This window comes from Pan troglodytes, chromosome 12 (assembly GCF_028858775.2).
Source record: "Pan troglodytes isolate AG18354 chromosome 12, NHGRI_mPanTro3-v2.0_pri, whole genome shotgun sequence".
Classification (NCBI taxonomy): Eukaryota; Metazoa; Chordata; class Mammalia; order Primates; family Hominidae; genus Pan; species Pan troglodytes.
The window spans coordinates 83,127,720-83,148,064 of record NC_072410.2 but is presented as its reverse complement, the minus strand read 5'-3'; the positions used below and the strand labels follow the sequence as shown (position 1 = coordinate 83,148,064).

General features: G+C 41.2%; 1 protein-coding gene across 18 annotated transcripts in view; it reads left to right on the top strand.

The window, feature by feature from the left end:
• Window positions 1–20,345, top strand: part of LOC129135347 (uncharacterized) — a 227,666-nt gene that overhangs the window by 195,416 nt on the left and 11,905 nt on the right. For 4 of the 18 annotated variants that reach the window (XM_063789966.1, XM_063789949.1, XM_063789948.1 and 1 more), the window contains 3 exons: window positions 959–1,056; window positions 12,790–12,918; window positions 13,189–13,310. The exons of 6 other annotated variants lie outside the window; for them this stretch is intronic. Coding sequence is in view for 3 of the 12 variants with exons in the window: in XM_063789971.1 (XP_063646041.1) it covers window positions 959–1,056; window positions 10,004–10,061; window positions 12,790–12,918 (285 nt within the window). In the remaining 9 variants the exon portion in view is untranslated. Of the gene's footprint in view, window positions 1–958; window positions 1,057–10,003; window positions 10,062–12,789; window positions 12,919–13,188; window positions 13,311–13,505; window positions 13,595–20,345 lie in introns of those variants that run through there. 8 more of the 18 variants (XM_063789971.1, XM_054678372.2, XM_063789970.1 and 5 more) reach the window with 5 other exon arrangements.

Sequence of the window (20,345 nt, the reverse complement as noted above, 5' to 3'; positions counted from 1 at the left end):
TGCCACACTAATGATTCATTTTGTTGTTTTATGGCATTCCATTGCTTTGCCAGGGAGGTAACTTCAAATTTCACTCAAAGGTCCCCAGAAAGTAAAAAATGTAGTATTAGTGTAGACTGTTTGATGTAACTAAAATTTTTATCTTGGTGATACATTTAGAAAAGTAGTGTCTGTGGGTGAGTCCTGAAAGTCCAATCCTGAATCCCTGGCTGAGTTCACAGAGGAAAATGCATTGCAAGGAGGACATATCTGATTTCTTGAATCCAATGGACTCCAAGACTGCATTTGGCCTGAAAGTGACTGGCTGTGGCCTACTAATGCTGGTTATTCAATGGTGGGCTGGGAAGGCATATGAAGATGATGCTTAGAAAATCCACGCTTTCTTGACATGGAGAACAACATAATATACCTATTTGCATATAGAACGAACTCCTTTTTATTATCTTTTAAATTGGTACTTAGGGACTTTGCAAATATAACTCCAACCCTTACTAGGTCTGTGCTTTATTTCTCTTATTTATGGCTGGGCAAACAGAAGAGTAAAGAGATGCAATGACTTGCCCGAGATCGGCAAGTAAGTGGAACAGGTAGAGCTAATAACCTGATTATCTCTTACTGCTCCTCTTGCCCAGCCAGCCTACTTCACACACTGACTTCTGAGACAGCTGCCATCCACAGCTCTTTGGGAAAAGGAAATTTCAAGTGCAAATGACAGAAAAGGAAATTGTTTCAATCCAGTATTCTCTTAACATTTGATCCAAACCTGTGCTGTTGGACTGGCAGCACCCACATGATTTAATACAGTCATGATTAAACTAACACTGAAGAAAAAGTATATGTACAGTATACTAACACTAATGCATATTTGGAGAGAAAACTGCAGATTCCAGATAAATCTACATTGATTTCCATCACAGGAGCTACAATGACTGCTATTTGTTTCCGTCTGTCCATTCAGGAATTAAATTGAGTTCAAGCAGCTTGGAACAGCTTGATGGCTTCTTTCTGCCACAGAAGGTGCCAGGTGTCCTGCATCTAGACTCTGACAGCCTATTGGTGAGGATAACAATACGCAACTGGTAACCCTGAGAGCTTTCAGCTCTTTTCAGGCCCTCCTACAGACTAATATATGTTAGGGCTGGCAGTGCTGTTAGAAATGAAACAGAGCGAAGGCCGGGCGTGGTGGCTCACGCCTGTAATCCCCCAGCACTTTGGGAGTCCGAGGCGGGTGGATTATGAGGTCAAGAGATTGAGACCATCTTGGCTAACATGGTGAAACCCCATCTCTACTAAAAATACAAAAAATTAGCCGGGTGTGGTGGCAGGCGCCTGTAGTCCCAGCTACTCAGGAGAATGGCGTGAACCCAGGACGTGGAGCTTGCAGTGAACCGAGATTGCGCCACTGCACTCCAGCCTGGGCAACAGAGGGAGACTCCGTCTCAAAAAAAAAAAAAAAAAAGAAATGAAACAGAGCAAAGAGCCTGCACTTTGGAGACAGATGGTCTTAGGTTCGAATTCTGCCACTTAATAACATTGTGACTGAGAACCCCATGAACATTGTTTTTCAGGTGACAATTAAACAGCATATGATAGGTGGGTAATAATAATGATAATAGTAACAATGATAATTACTAGAGCAGCTATCATTAAATGAGTGCTTGCTGTGCTAAGTGATCTCAAAGTCACTATACTAAGGGAATCTTTTAATTTTTACAACAACTCTAGTAGATGGGTACTACTAACACATGTATACTTAACCAATGTCAGTTGCTTTATTCCTTGACTAAGCAAGTATTTACTGACTACTGGTTACATGCAGACATTGTACTAAGTGCTGGGGATTCAACGTCGGATAGGTTGTGATCCCTTCTCTTAAGGAATTCTCATATTAGGGGGATGGGGAAGAAGAGAAAGAAAACATAGTATGACAAGGGCTAGCCAGAGTGTGATGGGAGAAAATGAGGAGGAGAATATAAAAGGGACTGGGAATCAGAGAAGGCTGAATCCTCAAGAATGTGTAGCCAGAAGGGTTACTGAAGTGCTAGAAGTCATGGGCTTCTGAGTTCAAGACCAGTGCCCTCTACTTCCTGGATGAGTATCGTTTCTAAGACAAGGCTCAAGGAAGCATCTTCCCAAGGAAAGGATTACTTTTAAAAGAATAATAGCAAAAACACAATTCATTGTGTAAGATTTCAAATTCACAAAAACAGAGTAGAATCATGGACCCCATCCACCCATCCCCTAGATTTGAAAATCAATCTACATTTTGCCACACAAGCTAGGTGAAAGGCACTTTTAATAAGATGATTCTGCAGCGGGCTCTACTGGTGATTCCAAAAGGACTGGATAGATCCCTCTGTTTCTCCTTTTCCAGAAACAGGATCTTCTTCCTCCCCTCCTTTGAGAAGGCACCCTTGGTTCTAACAAGAGTAAGTTGTGGGGCTGTTTTCCAACCTCTAACACTGCTGGAGGGAAACAGTTCCACACACTTGTTGGAGTAGCAGCCTCCTTGTGAACTAAAGAGATTATTATTGTTGCTGTAATCAGATTTGCATTTTGCATGTATGGGTTTTATTTAAATGCTGGCTTGGTGAAGAACAATAACACAGTTATCACATGGCCAGTGTAGTATGGGTATCTTTAACAAATGGATTGGACACAATGGGCACCTTAGTTAAGATGCTGAACCATATTAAGTAACTGTTGTCACATTACTTGGCAATCATCTGGTGAATGGTAGACCTGATTGTAAAAATAGATTGGGATTTTGTCTGCTTTCCTCCTTTTTCTCCATTAGTCGCAGTCCCTGGAAAGGAGTCTGTTTTAGGCAGTATGCCCTGAGTGGCAATTTTGAAGGCAAGGAAAGTTAAAAAAAAAAAAAAAAAAAAAAGAATGCTTAGACAAGTAACCCATGGAATTTAATTCATGGTGCATATTTTTGGATTACAAAAGAATTGATCGAGCTTATGAAACAAGAGTAAGTAATTTCTGGAAAGAAAATCTTTTTAGCATTCAGTTATGAGGCTGACTGAGGTTTACCGAAGTTAGAATAGTGCTGTTTTTGTTAAAGAGGAAGTGAATAGATACAGAGGAAAGCGTTTTGGATTGTTAGGAGTAGTATTGGGCAAGGTACTTCACACCTCTGAGCCCCAGTTTCCTTACCTGTATCATCTGCAAGATGCTCTTAGTCTCTATTATTTTTATTTATTTATTTATTTTTGAGACAGGGTCTCACTCTGTCACTCAGGCTGGAGTACAATGGCATTATCATAGATCACTGCAACCTTGAACTCCCAGGCTCAAGCCATCCTTCCACCTCAGCCTCCCAAGTAGCTGGGATGACAGGTATGGGCTACCATGTCGGCTAATTTTTTTTTTTTTTTTTTTGAGACAGAGTCTCGCTCTGTCACCAGGTTGGAGTGCACTGGCGTGATCTTGGCTCACTGCAACCTCCGACTCCCTAGTTCAAGTGATTCTCCTGCCTCAGCCTCCGGAGTAACTGGGATTACAGGCATGCACCACCACACTCAGCTAATTTTTGTATTTTTAGGAGAGACGGGGTTTCACCATGTTGGCCAGGATGGTCTCGATCTCCTGACCTTGTGATCCACCCACCTTGGCCTCCCAAAGTGCTGGGATTACAGGCATGCACCACCACACTCAGCTAATTTTTGTATTTTTAGGAGAGACGGGGTTTCACCATGTTGGCCAGGATGGTCTTGATCTCCTGACCTTGTGATCCATCCACCTTGGCCTCCCAAAGTGCTGGGATTACAGGCGTGAGCCACCGTGCCCAACTAATTTTTGTGTTTTTTGTAGAGACAGGGTTTCACCATGTTGCCCAGGCTGGTTTTAACTCCAAGTGATCCACCTACTTTGGCTTCGTAAAGTGCCGAGATTATAGTTGTGAGCCACCGCACCCGGCCAGTCTCTGCTATTTTGTGATATTAGAGAGTTTAATGCACTGTGATGGTTAAAAGCAGTGTAGTGGCCTTTCGGTATCGATAAAACTGGGTTCCGTGTCTGTGTTAGCTGCTTGTTTGCTGTGTGATCTTGGGAAATCTCCCTCAATCTTTATGTTCTCCATTTTCATCATCGTAAAACTGGTATGATAGTAATAGCTGTAGCCCAGACTTGCTATAAAGATTAAATGTATTGTGCTTAGCACAGTGCTTGGTACATTTAAACTTTCAGTAAATGAAAGCTATGATTATTATTATACATTCTTCTCCATTTTATATCATATTCTACTTAAATAATTAAAGATCCAGGAATAAAAATAAAGCCTTCAACAGAATTTTGCAAAAAAATTAAGCAAAACATGTCTTCAGCTAGCATGATTTTCACAAATGCTCTGCTCTGATCTAGTGCTAGATACATAAAGAAAGGAGGCACTATTAGATCCATGGCAAGTATATGGTTCATTTCCAATTTCATTCATTTAAACAAGCAACCAGCATCCTTGAATGCCTTCTAGGTTCTTGACATTCAATTAGCCTCCCAGGATAAAAAAGCAAATGTGACATTTTTCTTGCTATTATGAGACATACAGTGGAGAGGGCAGAAGTAGACATAGCAATACTGTTGCATCACGTTGTTTATCAGGTCTCTCACCTTGTGCTTTGTGGAAATTCTGTCAGATCTGGAACCCAGAAGTCTGTGCCAATTTTAAAGTTTACCTTAAAGCCAGCTTTCTCTGTGATGGTGTTTGGTTCCGAAAGACCCTTGCTTATATTCTAAGTCCACACAATTTCAAATTCTACTTGCTGAAGTCTGCAATTGGTAGAATTCTCCTCTGCTTAAAAAGAGTTTATTTGAAAGAAAATTGGAAACAAACTTGAAAAACGTAGATTTTTGTACAGTTACTTGAAACAAGCAAGCAAACAAAGCAAGAAGAGGGGGCAGGCTGGTTCCACTTTAAAAAATGATAAACATAGCTAAATTATACTGAGTACTCACTATGTGCCAGGCAGTGGTTTAAGGTCTTCCTGTGCAATAATTCATGAATCCTCACAACAGTCATGTTAAGTAGATTCTACTATAATCCCTGTTTAACTGGTGAGAAACCTGAGGGACAGGTAGACTGAGTAATTTGTTGGTCAGACAACTAGTAAATTGGGATTTGATCTCTTGCAACGTAACCCAGAACCAGGCTCATAATCAGTAGTTTCTGAATGGCACAAGATACTTGTAATCATTTTCTATTGTTTTATTAAATATTGAACTCAAGAAAATTAAATCCCAGCAGGTTGCAAATATAATTCAAACTTTTATTAAATGTCAGTATATTGTATTCTTGGATGCATTTTGCTCCTGGGCAATTATCCAGGTTTGCAGCACATATTTAAGTATTTGCCGCTGTGATTGTTGCATTGACTTACAGTGGCAAATCAGATTACACAGTGTGGAGAATTAAATTACTGACACACACTTTTGGGAGGACACCTTTTGATTTTGGTTCGTGAATTCAAGTGTTACCTCAAAACCAGCAGGGGTTCTCCACAGCCTGAGTATTTTCTTTGAACTACCTGCTCTACTGAAAAAGTTGTCATCCAACCTGGAACCTCCTGTGAGTTCCAAAAGGGAAATAAAAGATCTTTTTCTGTCTGTCTTACTCTAGTATACTAGAAATAGTCATTTTGTAAGTCTCTGAGTCCTCCAAGAGGCATCCACGTTACTTACTTCTTGTACCTTAAAATGATCCCAACCACATATCCTCCTCAGTTACAAAATCCATCCTGGCAGGAAGTATTATATAGTCACCTTACCTCTGGAATTTGTTCACGCTCCCAGCCTGGGTGTCCAGCGACAAGGTCCCTGAGCACTTCCTCAGTGTCAGGCCTTTATTGCCCAGTGCTACCCAGTAACCTCCTTCCTGGCACTAAAATTGAGTCTGCCATAAGAATCCCTTGCCACTGTGGTCCTTCTTTTGGGAAGAAGCTTCATGTATCTATTCTCAATTAGGCCTGACTTCACTATGTCCTTTGAGGAGTATGCTGTAAGACTGAGTCTGACTCCTTCTGTTTCCAGAATCAAGGGCAAACTATAAGCTGGGAATGTTGGGCTGAATGCTTGGGCTGCCTATGGAGCCAGTTACAGAAGTGAGTCCTGAAGACAGGCAAGAGGGCCACGGTGCTCATGATTCTAGAAAAGCAGTTAAGGGCTGGGTGCAGTGGCTCACGCTTATAATCCCAGCACCTTGGGAAGCCGAGACAGGCAGATCACTTGAGGCCAGGAGTTTGAGACCAGCCTGGCCCACATGGTGAAACCCTGTCTCTACTAAAAATACAAAAATTAGCTGGGCGTGGTGGTGCGCACCTGTAGTCCCAGCTACTTGGGAGGCTGAGGCAGGACAATTGCTTGAACCCGGGAGGCGGAGGTTGCAATGAGCTGAGTTTGTGCCCCTGCACTCCACCCTGGGCAACGGAGTGAGACTCGGTCTCAAAAATTAAAAAAAAAGCAGTTAAGTATTACAAAACAAAGAAGGAGAAGAAACACCATGAGCCTAGAGGTGAAATGATGGGTTTGCTGTCCAAAAGCACAGGTAGACAGAGGTACTAGGTTGAAACTGGGGCTGAAATGAATGGTTGGTGAACACAGAGTGCAGGCAGGGATGGAGCAGGGGGCAGGTGGCAGGGAGTGAATCTTGAAGGTCTTTTTACCCTTTTACAGGACAGTGAGTGGCACCTGTCAGACTGGATGCAGGACGTTAAAGTTTGCAACTGGCCTGGCTTATAGTCTGGTTCACCGTGCCCATGCCTATCTGCCCTTTGCTGCCAAGGCCCTAGCAGACCGCCTGCCTGCCAGAGTCTGGGCTCTGTCCCATTTTCAGTTTAATAGAATTGATGTTACTCAATGCTCCCAGGACACATGGCATTGCTCTGTTTGGCTCTGGCCTGCTCTCAACAGAAGGCGGAAAGAAAAGAGGACTGCCAACAAGGCTATTTCCTTCCACTGCAGCCCCACTGTGCCTCCTGCTTCTCCTGAGTGATGAGCCTGAAAGATTCTGAGAATTTTTAAGTTAAAATATTTTATGTTTTCTATCATAGAACATAAATAGTGGGGGGAAGAAATCATCTCTAATTAAAGTCAGCAAGTGTTTATCAAATGTCTAGTACTTATCAACATTACTTACATCCCTAACCTTGTTATAAAGGTCACAGAGGCAAAAATAATATAAAATGTGGTTGCAGACTTTAAGGGCATATCCAGAAGTCACTATGACTTAAAATCATCTAATGCATATAGAACTGTAACTAATATTACAAAATGGCTCATGAGTTTAGATATTTCATGACTCAAATCATGTTGACTGAAACATAAACCACACAGAGAACATTTGTTTTAGTCTCACTTTCCAGCACCAGTCTTTAAAAGAATTCTTTTTTTCAGCTTTATTGAGCTGTAATTGACAAGTCAGAATTGTACATATTCAAGGTGTGCAACTTGATGTTTTGATGTATGCATACGTTGTGAAACGATTACCACAATGAAACTGCTAGCATGTCTATCACTCACATAGTTGCCATTCTCTTTTTCTTTTTATTTGTGGTAAGAACACTTAAGATCTACCATTTTAGCAAATTTAAAGTGTTCACTACAGTATTAAACACAGACATCATGATGTACATTAGATCCCCAGGACCCATTCATCTTACCTAACTGAAACTTTATACCCTTTGACAAACATCTCCCTATTTCCTCCTCCTTCCCTCACCCCTGTGCCCTTGGCAACCACGATTTTACTCTCTGGTTCTGTGAGTTTTATTTTAGATTCCACACGCAGGTGGGCGCATGCAGTATTTGTCTTTCTGCATCTGGCTTATTTCACTTAGCATAATGTTTCCCAGGTTCATTCATGTTGTTGCAAATTTACTTCTTTTTATGGTTGAATAATATTCCTTTATGTATGTATACACACACAATGGAATATATATATATACACACACATATATATATTTATATCACATTTTAAAAGAATTCTAACTTTAAACTCTTTCTATGAATCCTTGAATTTACAACTAGTGATAAAATCTCTCTCTCACACACACACACACACACACAAACATACACATGTTCTACCTTGAATTAGTACCAAGTCAAACAACCACAAAGCTGGCCAATGAATAGCTAATAACTGGTTGAATGATCAGCCCATACATTCTTTGGCAAATTGGATCAAACCACAGAAAAGTAGTCTCAGATAAAGTGAACAATATAACATAATTTACTTTCTCATAGAGAGAGGCTCTATTTAATTTTCACACCCCTGTGTCTGGTGTCCTTTCATGAAATACAGTAGTCTCCTTCTCAAAACTTCCCTGCTGGTGAAAGACATGCATTTTTTTAATGCACTCTTAATTTCTGGTATATAGGAATAAACGATGCCTCTGGGAAAGAAATGCATTGCATGGATACACTTTGTGAAGGTAAACACACAGAGGCATTCTGCTTTCTGTTAATTAATGACAGTGATGACAAGTTTTTATAGGAAACCAATTTTGCTTTTGAACACCAGGGAGATCTTTGAGCATAAGAAATATTTCAATTTACAAAAACTATAGCACAGCCAAAAGTCCAAATGTAACAGGTGAATTACAGTTGGTCTAAAAAATTAGACACATTAGGAATTGGTCCATGAATGTTCAGTAAATACAACCAGATCCCTGAAAATATTTTCTCGAAGCTAAAGACAACTCTGAAAGTTGGGATTTGTTCCAGCATTTTCCCAGGAGGTGGAATTCAGATGCATGGGCTGGGACTGTGGGAGCTGAGAGATGCTAGAGTGGTGAGCAGCCCGCTGGGCAGAACCTTGCCTGGCTGGTGAGAGATTGATGTTCCCTGGTTCCAAATGGAGACCGAGTCTGACATATTTGCAGAGTGGAAGTTTGAGCTTCTCTTGTTTTTATTCATTACAAAGTCATTTATGAATGCACACTAACTGTGACATGACCTCGCTGGTATCTTTAAAGCAACCCTAGGCTGGTGGGGTCAAAAGTTTCATTGTACACACAGATGTGGCTTGTCAGCAGGAATGCAGAGTTTGGCAGGGTTAGAGGCAATGGATGTGAGGGCTGAGTCACCCTGCAGAGCATGCCAGATAACCCCTCCCCAACCCACACAATGGGTTCTATTCTAGTGCCATTCCTAACTGCACGATCTATACTGTATCTGTCTTGGATTTGTGTGCGATTGTCTGCATAGAGGCATAGTTGGTGACAAAAGAATGATGAAAATCAGAACAGTTACTTAAAGTGAAAACACCAAAGTCTGGGTTCTCTGAGCTCTCTCGCAGGTGTTTACTCTTTGACTTCTAAAATCAGTTCCACAGAAATACTCAAGTGTCCACAAATACACACATACAAAGAAGTTAATTACAGCATGATATAGAAGAATGACAAATTGGCTGGGTGTGGTGGCTCACGTCTGTAATTCCAGCACTTTGGGAGGCTGAGGCAGGTGGGTCAGTTGAGCCCAGTTTTAGACCAGCCTGGGCAACATGGCAAAACCCCATCTCCACAAAAAATACAGAAATTAGCCAGACATGGTGGTGCACACCTGTGGTTCCAGCTACTGGGGAGGCTGAGGTGGGAGGATCACCTGAGCCCAGGTGGTTGAGGCTGCAGTGAGCCATGATCAAGCCACTGCACTCCAGCCTGGGTGACAAAGTGAGACCCTGCCTCAAATAAATAAATAAACAAATAAATAAAGACAAATTGGAAACAACATAAATCAGAGGGGGTCATAAATTATGACAGGGGTCCCCAACCCCCAGGCCATGGACCAGTACTGGTCCGTGGCCTGTTAGGAACTGTCCATAGAGTAGGAAGTGACCTGCAGCAGGCCAGCATTACCGCCTGAGCTCAGATCAGCGGCAGGCATTAGATTCTCATAGGAGCGTGAACCCTATTGTGAACTGCACACGCAAGGGATCTAGGTTGCACGCTCCTTATGAGAATCTAATAATGCCTAATGATCTGTCACTGTCTCCCATCACCTCCAGATGGTACCGTCTAGTTGCAGGAAAACAAGCTCAGGGCTCCCACTGATTCTACGTTATGGTGAGTATGAAATAATGATAGAAATAAAGTGCACAATAAATGTAATGTGTTTGAATCATCCTGAACCCCCGCCACCTGTCCTGTGTAAAAATTGTCTTCCACAAAACTGGTACCTAGTGTCAAAAAGGTGGGGAACTGATGAATTATGATACATTTTTGCAATGGAGTATTATGTAGCTGTGAAAAACAGCCAGGCAGCTTTATATGGATAAAAATGCCCATCACAGATTGCTAAGGGAAAACATCAAATGGCATATATATGTATATGTGTGTGTGTATATATAAAATCTCATTTCTGTGTTTTAAAAAACCATGTGTGTGAACCAGGGTTACAGTGTTACCTTTGGAAAGTGGAGTTGGACCAGGTAAAAGAAGGACCAGCACTTTGTTTTTTGTTTTGTTTTGTTTTGTTTTTGAGACAGAGTCTCGCTCTTGGCCCAGGATGGAGTGCAGTGGCATGATCTTGGCTCACTGCAACCTCTGCCTCCCAGGTTCAAGTGATTCTCATGCCTCAGCCTTCCGAGTAGCTGGGATTGCAGCCAACCGCTACCACGCTTGGCTAATTTTTGTACTTTTAGTAGAGACGGGCATTCACCATGTTGGCCAGGCTGGTCTCTAACTCCTGACCTCAGGTGATCTGCCCGCCTCGGCCTCCCAAAGTGCTGGGATTACGGGCGTGAGCCACCAGACCCGGCCAGGACCAGCACTTTGGCTTCCTACATTTCTGTAGTACTAGAAAGTTTGCAATTAATATATATTACTTCTGCAACTAAATATACATTTGAAAAAAGGAGATTAAATAACTACAAAGTTTCAGTCAAAATTCCCAGAGTAATCCTGGGATTACATAACAGCCAAAAAGCACAAATCCACAGCTAGAGACAGAGGTTCTATGGTAGCTCTAGGCTGTTGGATGAAACATTTCATCATCAAAGTATAAAGTCATGTGTTGCTTAAAAACTGGGATATATTCTGAGAAACGCATTGTTAGGTGATTTCACCCTTGTGCAAACATCATAGAATGTACCTATCAAATGTAGTTGGTAAAGCCTACCACACACCTAGGCTATATGGTATAGCCTATTGTTGCTAGGCTATGAACCTGTACAACATGTTACTCTACTGAATACAGTAGCCAATTGTAACCCAATGGTAACTATTTCAGTATCTAAACATAGAAAAGGTACAGTAAAAATATAACATTAAGGATAAAAAATGGTACCTATATAGGGCACTTACCATGAATGGAGCTTGCAGGACTGGAAGTTGCTCTGGGTGAGTCGGTGAGGGAGTAGTGAGTGAGTGTGAAGACCTAAGATATTACTGTACACTACTGCAGACTTTATAGACTGTACACTTAGGTGACACTAAATTTATACAAAAATTTCTTCTTTAATAATAAATTAAACTTAGCTTACTGTTAACTTTTTACTTTATCAACTTTTTAAAAAATGGTTTAACTTTTGTAATAACACTCAGCTTAAAACAAACACAAACCCAAAGTACTTGGGTATAGCTGCGCAAAAGTACTTTCTTTCTTATATCCTTATTCTAGAAGCTTTTTTCTATAGATTTTTATTTTTTTTTAACTTGTTAAATTCTTTGTTAAAAACTAAGACACAAACACACACATTAGCCTAGGCCTACATAGTGTCAGGATCATCAATATCGCTGTCTTCCACCTCCACATCTTGTCCCCTTGGAAGGTCTTCAGGGGCAGTAACAAGCATGGAGCTGTCACCTCCTATGATAACAATGCCTTCTTCTGGATACCTCCTGAAGGACCTGCCCGAGGCAGTTTTACAGTTAACTTGTTTGTTTGTTTGTCTGTTTGTTTTTTATATATAAGTAGAAGGGATACACTCCAAAATAAGGATAAAAAGTGTAGTAAGTACATAAACCAGTAACAGTCATTTAGTATGAAGTATTATGCACTATACATAACTGTATGTGCTATACTTTAATACAAGTGACTGTGCAGTCAGTTTTTTTCCACCAGCATCACCACAAACACAGGAGTAATGGTTATGATGGCTACAAGCTCACTAGGTGACAGGGGTTTTTCAGCTCCATTATAATCTTATGGGACCACCCATATGCAGTCAATCATTGATCGAAATGTTATGTGGTACATGACTGTATTTCTAGGATATGTGTTTTATCTTCTGAGAGAAGATGAGACTATTAAGTCCAAACTTTATTGGGCCGGCCCTTTTCTTCTATCAGTGTAATTGTACTACCAATAATGTGCTGTTATTCGTTTCCTATTTTACAGCTTACAAAGCACTTTTCACACCTTGAATAATACTTACAACAAACCTGTAATGGAGTATCCTTATTTTCAGAAAAAGTAATTGAGGTTTAGGGAAGTTAGTTTTTGTGCTCTAAACGACACAATTAGTTAGGGCAAAACTTTAGAAGGAGTCACATAGGGATTCTCTCCCCAAGCAGGCCATTAATTCTAGGTAAATCACTGCTTTCTAGGTCTCAGGTTTCTCAACTATAAAACAGGGTGGCGAAGTGTTCTAAGTATAAAAGTATACAGTTGTTTAAATGAAACTGAGTAGCCGCTCCCTACCCACCACCCTTCAATTAACTGTGGAACAATTCCCTGGATGTGGTTGAAGATATTTATGTTGTGTAGACATCCTTCTATTAGCATATTTAGGTGTAGGGTAAAAGGCTATCTACTGTGAATGGATTAAAAGGACAAATTCTGTTTTTACAGATTGGTTGGAAAGAACCCAAGGGGACATGGGCACAGCATCCCTTCCTGGGCCTCTTCCTCAGGTGGTGCGGGTGGGAAATCAGGAAGCTCCCAGACATGGAGCAACTCAGGTGATCATGGAACAGAGAGGTAAGGATTTTGCTTGAATTTAGAGGGATGGTTTTGTACAGATCTGGTTGGTACATAGTAACTCTAAATAAATGTTTATAAAACAATCGGATTTGTCATGTGGCTGTTTGGCAATGGGTCAGAGTAAAACAAATTGACTTTTCTTATGACTGAGCTGTCACCTGAGTCTTATTATTAATACCATCTGTCAAACAACTGAATCCTAATCTTTAGTTAATCAACAAAATTTTAATGAGCCTACACCCATAGGGCCACGCTTTTTTTTTTTAGACGGAGTCTCGCCCTGTCACCCAGGCAGGAGTGCAATTGTGCAATCTTGGCTCACTGCAACCTCTGCCTCCCGGGTTCAAGTGATTCTCCTGCCTCAGCCTCCGGAGTAGCTGGGATTACAGGTGCGTGCCACCACACCTGGGTAATTTTCTGTATCTTTAGTAGAGACGGGGTTTCACCATGTTGGCCAGGCTGGTCTTGAACTCCTGATCTCAGGATCCACCCGCCTCCGCCTCCCAAAGTGCTGGGATTACAGGAATGAGCCACCGTGCCCGGCCAGGGTCATGCTTTACGGTGTGGGTGTTTTTATTATTCAGGAGGTGACTGCCATTGAAAAGATGTCTTGTTACTCCACTTTCCAAGAGGAGGGGCCATGCCACACAGGGTCACACCAGGGAGTGACAAGGTGGGTCAGGAGGCAGAGGGAGCAATGGAAAACCTGGGCCAGAGCCTTTATTTGTGGTTTCCATGAAGGAATGGGTGAGGCAGGGTAAGCAGGCTAGTGTGAACACTTCCCATGGGCTCTGGGGTACAGGGGCTGTCTCTATCAGGTAGTTTGATACCTGGCCCTGGGTGGTTAGGGTATAGTGTCTCCACCAGTGAGAGCCCAATAAAGGAGGTGATTGGGGCCTGGGATCTGGATTGGTTGGTTTGCATATGAAAGACAGACATCCTTCACTATCTCTAGGAATTGGCGCAGCCCTGGGAGGGGCAGGCTCTCCAGGGTCAGCAAGGCCCCAGCTGTCAAAGCATCAGAATAAAAAGACACGCTTAATTCATCTGATATAAATTAGGTTAGCCTTAAAAGGAAGCACAGAATTGGCAAGTGGGAGTGCTAGGAAAAATCTGGATATATAACTTATCACTCTGTATAATGACATGTGTACCAACACATATTACACATCCGTTGTGGGTCATGGGTTTGGCATTAGTGAGTGGGGGAAAGGCTTTTATGTGTTTTACTAGGTTACCTTGTCATTTGAGATAGTGTGTTTCTTTAGATGGTTTTCCTGCAATTGAGCTATACAATTACCAGGTGACAGTGGGTTCATTAGCATGGTGTTTCTAGCCCCTCCTACGCCACCCCCATATGTATACATATATATTCTTGGTTGTTTAAAGGTAGCATTTCATTACCCACCTGTTTTCAAGATACAGGGAGATAAATACAATCCTAATATTAGTACCACAGATTTCAACAAAAATATATCTTGAAAATATATTTATTATATTATTGCCCCTCCAACTCCCCAACACCAGCCCCTTCCCTGTTTAGTTAGAGAGAACAGTTCCTGAAAAATATATAAGTAAGCACACATATTTTATTTTTGTTCAAGAATGACATACATAGAGACATTATCAGAATCAATAGTTTTTTTTTTTTTTTTTTAGACAGTGTCATGCTCTGTCACCTAGGCTGGAGTATAGTGGCGCAATCTCGGCTCATTGTAACCTCAGCCTCCCGGGTTCAAGCAATTCTCCTGTCTCAGCCTCCCGAGTAGCTGGGACTACAGGCACATGCCACCATGCCCAGCTAAGTTTTGTATTTTTAGTAGAGATGGGGTTTTACCATATTGGTCAGGCTGGTCTCGACCACCTGACCTTAGGTGATCCACTGGCCTTGGCCGCCCAAAGTGCTGGGATTACGGATGTGAGCCACTGAGCCCAGCCCGAATCAATAGATTTGTTTGCTGTAATTCATGGTACCCTTAGGTGAGTCTCTGAAAAATTAGCTCCCATATATGACTTAACATTGGCCTTGTTCTTACAAATGTATCATTTATAGAATGATAAATGCCACTGACTCTTCTCTTATACACACACCCACCTGGGCAGGCACAGGGCAAGTGACAGGTACCACCCATGCCTCTGATCTCAGGCCAGCTGATGTAGAGCATGAGGGGATTGCACTGCTTCTTTGTCCATGGGCTGAGAATTTCCTTTCATGTGGGGCTGGCAAAGCAATGCTTATATATACAAACATGCTTTAAAAAAAAAAAAAAAAACTTACACTCATTTGCCAGTTCACCCAGAGAAGCAACAGGTCTCAGGGCCAGTTCTTTCTGCTGGAGGGGTCCAAATTAATCCTTTAGACATAGCTAATTCATTTCCTTCATGACCTCATTCACTGCTGCATAACGACTCTTCCTCCAAACCTCTACCCTGATCTCCTCCCCAAGTGGTGCTAAGTAGTCACATGGAGCCCAATTTCTAATAACAAACGAAGTATTTTTTCCTTGTCATCACTTTAATAACAAGGGAAAGAAGCCTCCAAAGCCAGAGCAATAGAGACTGGATCAGGCATAATTTAGCTTCTCTTGCACCCTTTGCTCTACATACCTAACCCCCAACTGTGTTCTTAACACCTTTCACTTTTATGGCACCAAGAATAAGAATATAAATATTATGCAGTTTCTTCTTCCTTTCTTTTTTTCTTTTTCTTTCTTTTTTTTTGGCTGTTTTTCTATAAAGTCTTCATTACCAGTCCACATTCCCCTGGATTTAATAACTGAGTCCCTTTTCTTTCTTCTAGTTAGCCTTGATGTCTTTTCTTTCTTCTGTACAATAGTCCTCCTCTGGATCAATAATGGTTACCTGCTTTACAAGTAACTCTCAAAAGACTTAGATCCTTTTTCAGAGTCCAAAGGCAACCTCTGGGGTCTTGGTGGCTTGGGTTCAGGTAATGAGAGGGACAGCAACATATGCTTTATTCTGTTAAATGCCAGGTGAAAATCCATTCTGATTGAATTCAAAGTGAAGTTGAAAGAAAAAAGTCTTCACAGAAACAACTCATGGTTTTGCACAAACCTGAAGAACTCACTAGATATATCCTTCCTGTGACTGTAACAGACAGAATAATCTGCACTTGGGTTTCTCTGTTGCTTTCTAGAGCATCCGCTATAGTAATTCTCACACCTTTCCGGTTTCTGCATGGCAGATAGAGCAGCACCTTGGGTAAGGGAGTGAGGGCTCAGGTAAAATAAATACCCCAAGAGAAAGGCAGCCAAGCTCTCAGGAGGACCAGCTCAGACCTTCATGCTCCAGCTGTTAAGAATGTTTATTTTCATATCTTTTGTAATTCCATAGACCTTTGGCGCATTCTCAGAGGGAGTAGGGTCAGGGAGGAGGGGAGACAATGGTGAGAGCTTCAGGCTACCTGTCTGAACAAGGAAGTGGCTTAACCACTGTATTAGTTTCCAATTGCTGCTATATCAAATTACTGCCAACTTACTGGTTTTAAAAAAGATCGTTTATTATCTTACAGTTTTGTAGGTCAGAAGTCCAAAATTAGTCTTACTGGGCTAAAGTGTTAGCGAGGCCATATTCCTTCTGGAGTCTCTTAGGGGGAATCCATTTCCATTTCCTTGCCTTTTTCACCTGCTGGAAGTTTTCACGTGCATTCCTTGGTTCTTGGCCCCCTTCCTCCATCTTCAAAGCCAACAGGGTTGCACCTCTCTGACTCTTTCTCTATTGTCACATTTCTCTCTTTCCCAGGCCATAGCTGGGAAAGTTTCTCTGGTTTTAAGAACTCGTGTGATTAGATTGGAGCCACATGAATAATGCAATGGGGAGAGGATACTCTCCCCATTTCAAGATTCTCAATCACAGCTGCAAAGTCCTTTTTGCCACTTCAAGTGACTTATTCATAAGTTGGGGAGGGGGAAGTCAATTATGTTGTAGGTAGTCAATTATGTGGTAGGACAGCCTACCACAACCACAAAATTGATACCCTCACTGAGATGGAAAAAGGAAGCCTCTACTTTGGACCTGATGTTGTGAGTGAGTCAGGAGGCCACACCAGCTCAGGAGGCAGAGTTTCCAGGAGGCCCTTGTCAATGGTATGGAGAATTACAGGATCATCCAGAACTGGTAGAAGAGAAAGGGCTCCCGTGATGTGACCCCTTAGGCCTGCAGCCTATTAGTGTCAAGAGAGAGGTTAAAGCAAGAATCAAGCTTCTTGGGTCTGAGGGGCAAATAGAAGGCAAACAAAAATAAATAAAATAGAATAAAAAATAAATATTAAAAAATATGTTTAAATAAAAATAAAATAAAAAATGTTAATTTTTGGAGAAATTCGGCAGCCAAAGGAGGGAGAGGAATCATTCTGTAGCTTGAGAGGATGGGAAGATTAAAGGTTTTTTGTCTGTTTGTTTGTTTTGTTTTGTTTTTTACTTTAAGTTCCGGGATACAAGTGTGGATTGTGTAGGATTGTTACATAGGTATACATGTGCCATGGTGGTTTGCTGCACCTATCAACCCGTCATCTTTATTTAAAGCCCCACATGCATTAGCTATTTGTCCTAATGCTCTTCCTCCCCTTGCGCCCCCACCCTCTGACTGGCCCCTGTGCGTGCTGTTCCCCTCCCTGTGTCCATGTGTTGTTTTCATTGTTCAACTCCCACTTATGAGTGAGAACATGTGGTGTTTGAAGTTTTTTTGAAGGTAGAGAAAACTCATGTGTGTTTGAAGAAGGGACATGGAGAAGAGACCAAAGTCACCCATAAAACTGAAATTAAGGTTTCAATGTGAATTTAAAAATTGTCATTATTAATATTATTATTGCTTGCCTGTAATAAAATTTCATGTGTCAGACTGATGTGATGTCAAATAAAGTAGAATTTTAAAAAATCCCATTACAGCTGAGGGTCCTTCTCACTTCTCATTTGTTTCACCATCATTGCTAGATTAATTCTTAATCACCCTTCTTCCATCATGTCATTCATGGCCTAAGATCTTGAGTTTCTGGTGTTGTTCAAATCTTCTACAGTCTGAATCTAACCAATATTTCCAAACTTAATCTGAACTTTTTAATCACAAACCCTCCTGTCTGGCAGGACCTGGAAGCTCAATGTCTTGTGTACATACCTTGTTCATTACTATCTGAGTTCACATGGTTTTCCATTGCCCAAATACTCTTCTTCCTCTCCACCAATATACTCATTTAGATATTTGAAAGCTTAAATTTCATTAATACTTTGGCTATCTCCATTTATAAGAGTCCTCCTTTCTTTGAACACATTAACATTTATTTTATTATTATTTTTAATTATACTTTAAGTTTTAGGGTACCTGTGCACAACGTGCAGGTTTGTTACATATGTATACATGTGCCATGTTGGTGTGCTGTACCCATTAACTTGTCATTTAGCATTAGGTATATCTCCTAATGCTATCCCTCCCCCCTCCCCCCACCCCACAACAGGCCCCAGTGTGTGATGTTCCCCTTCTTGTGTCCATGTGTTCTCATTGTTCAATTCCCACCTATGAGTGAGAACATGTGGTGTTTGGTTTTTTTGTCCTTGCGATAGTTTGCTGAGAATGATGGTTTCCAGCTTCATCCATGTCCCTACAAAGGACATTAACTCATCATTTTTTATGGCTGCATAGTATTCCATGGTGTATATGTGCCACATTTTCTTAATCCAGTCTGTCATTGTTGGACATTTGGGTTGGTTCCAAGTCTTTGCTATTGTGAATAGTGCCACAATAAACATATGTGTGCATGTGTCTTTATAGCATTATGATTTATAATCCTTTGGGTATATACCCAGTAATGGGATGGCTGGGTCAAATGGTATTTCTAGTTCTAGATCCCTGAAGAATCGCCACACTGACTTCCACAATGGTTGAACTAGTTTACAGTCCCACCAACAGTGTAAAAGTGTTCCTATTTCTCCACATCCTCTCCAGCACCTGTTGTTTCCTGACTTTTTAATGATCACCATTCTAACTGGTGTGAGATGGTATCTCATTGTGGTTTTGATTTGCATTTCTCTGATGGCCAGTGATGATGAGCATTTTTTCATGTGTCTTTTGGCTGCATAAATGTCTTCTTTTGAGAAGTGTCTGTTCATATCCTTCGCCCACTTTTTGATGGGGTTGTTTGTTTTTTCTTTGTAAATTTGTTTGAATTCTTTGTAGAATCTGGACATTAGCCCTTTGTCAGATGAGTAGATTGCAAAAATTTTCTCCCATTCTGTAGGTTGCCTGTTCACTCTGATGGTAGTTTCTTTTGCTGTGCAGAAGCTCTTGAGTTTCATTAGATCCCATTTGTCAATTTTGGCTTTTGTTGCCATTGCTTTTGATGTTTTAGACATGAAGTCCTTGCCCATGCCTATGTCCTGAATGGTATTGCCTAGGTTTTCTTCTAGGGTTTTTATGGCTTTAGGCCTAATATTTAAGTCTTTAATCCATCTTGAATTAATTTTTGTATGAGGTGTAAGAAAGGGATCCAGTTTCAGCTTTCTACATACGGCTAGCCAGTTTTCCCAGTACCATTTATTAAATAGAGAATCCTTTCCCCTTTTCTTGTTTTTGTCAGGTTTGTCAAAGATCAGATAGTTGTAGATATGCAGCATTATTTCTGAGGGCTCTGAACACATTAACATTTACTAAACATATTATAGGTCAGTAGATAACTTCTGTAAGGTCCAATCATCACACTCACCCATCTTCGTGCAACGTCACTACATTCTCAGTTCTTTCCACTGTTACTGTGAATGAACTATGTGTGTGCCTACCTAAAACAACCTCTCCACTTATCTGCCAGATCCCTTCCCCTCCTGCCCACTTACAGACTTTGCTCCAGGAAGTCTCCCTCTCTTTTTTTGTATCAATTTTTCCATCTCTCAATAACCATTCTCATCCGCATACAAATATACTGCTTTCCCCCTGTCCTCAGTAAAGCAAACCCTCTCTTAATGCCACTTTCACCACTAGCTGTTACTCCTTCTCTTTCCCTTTATGACAAAACTCCTTGAAAGAGTTTTGCCTATACCCATTGCTATAACTTCTTTCTTTCCATTCTCTCTTCAACTAATTCCAAACATACATCCCCAGTGCGCTGATTAAACTGCTGTTATTAAGGACACTAAAGACCCGTGTTGCTAAATCTAATGCTCAGTTACCAGTTCTCATCTTGCTTGACTAATCAGCAACTTTGAGATGCTGGTGATTCTCTACTGTTTGAAATACCTTCTTCACTTGGCTCCCAGGATTCCACACTCTCTTACCTCTCTGGCCACTCCTTTTCAGTCTCTTTTGTTGGTTCCCATTGATCTCCTAGACCTCAGCACAAAGCAGTTTTCCATGTTCCTCTCTTCTATTCTATCAACACCCACCCCTGGAGGACATCATTCGGTCTCATGGTTTAGGTC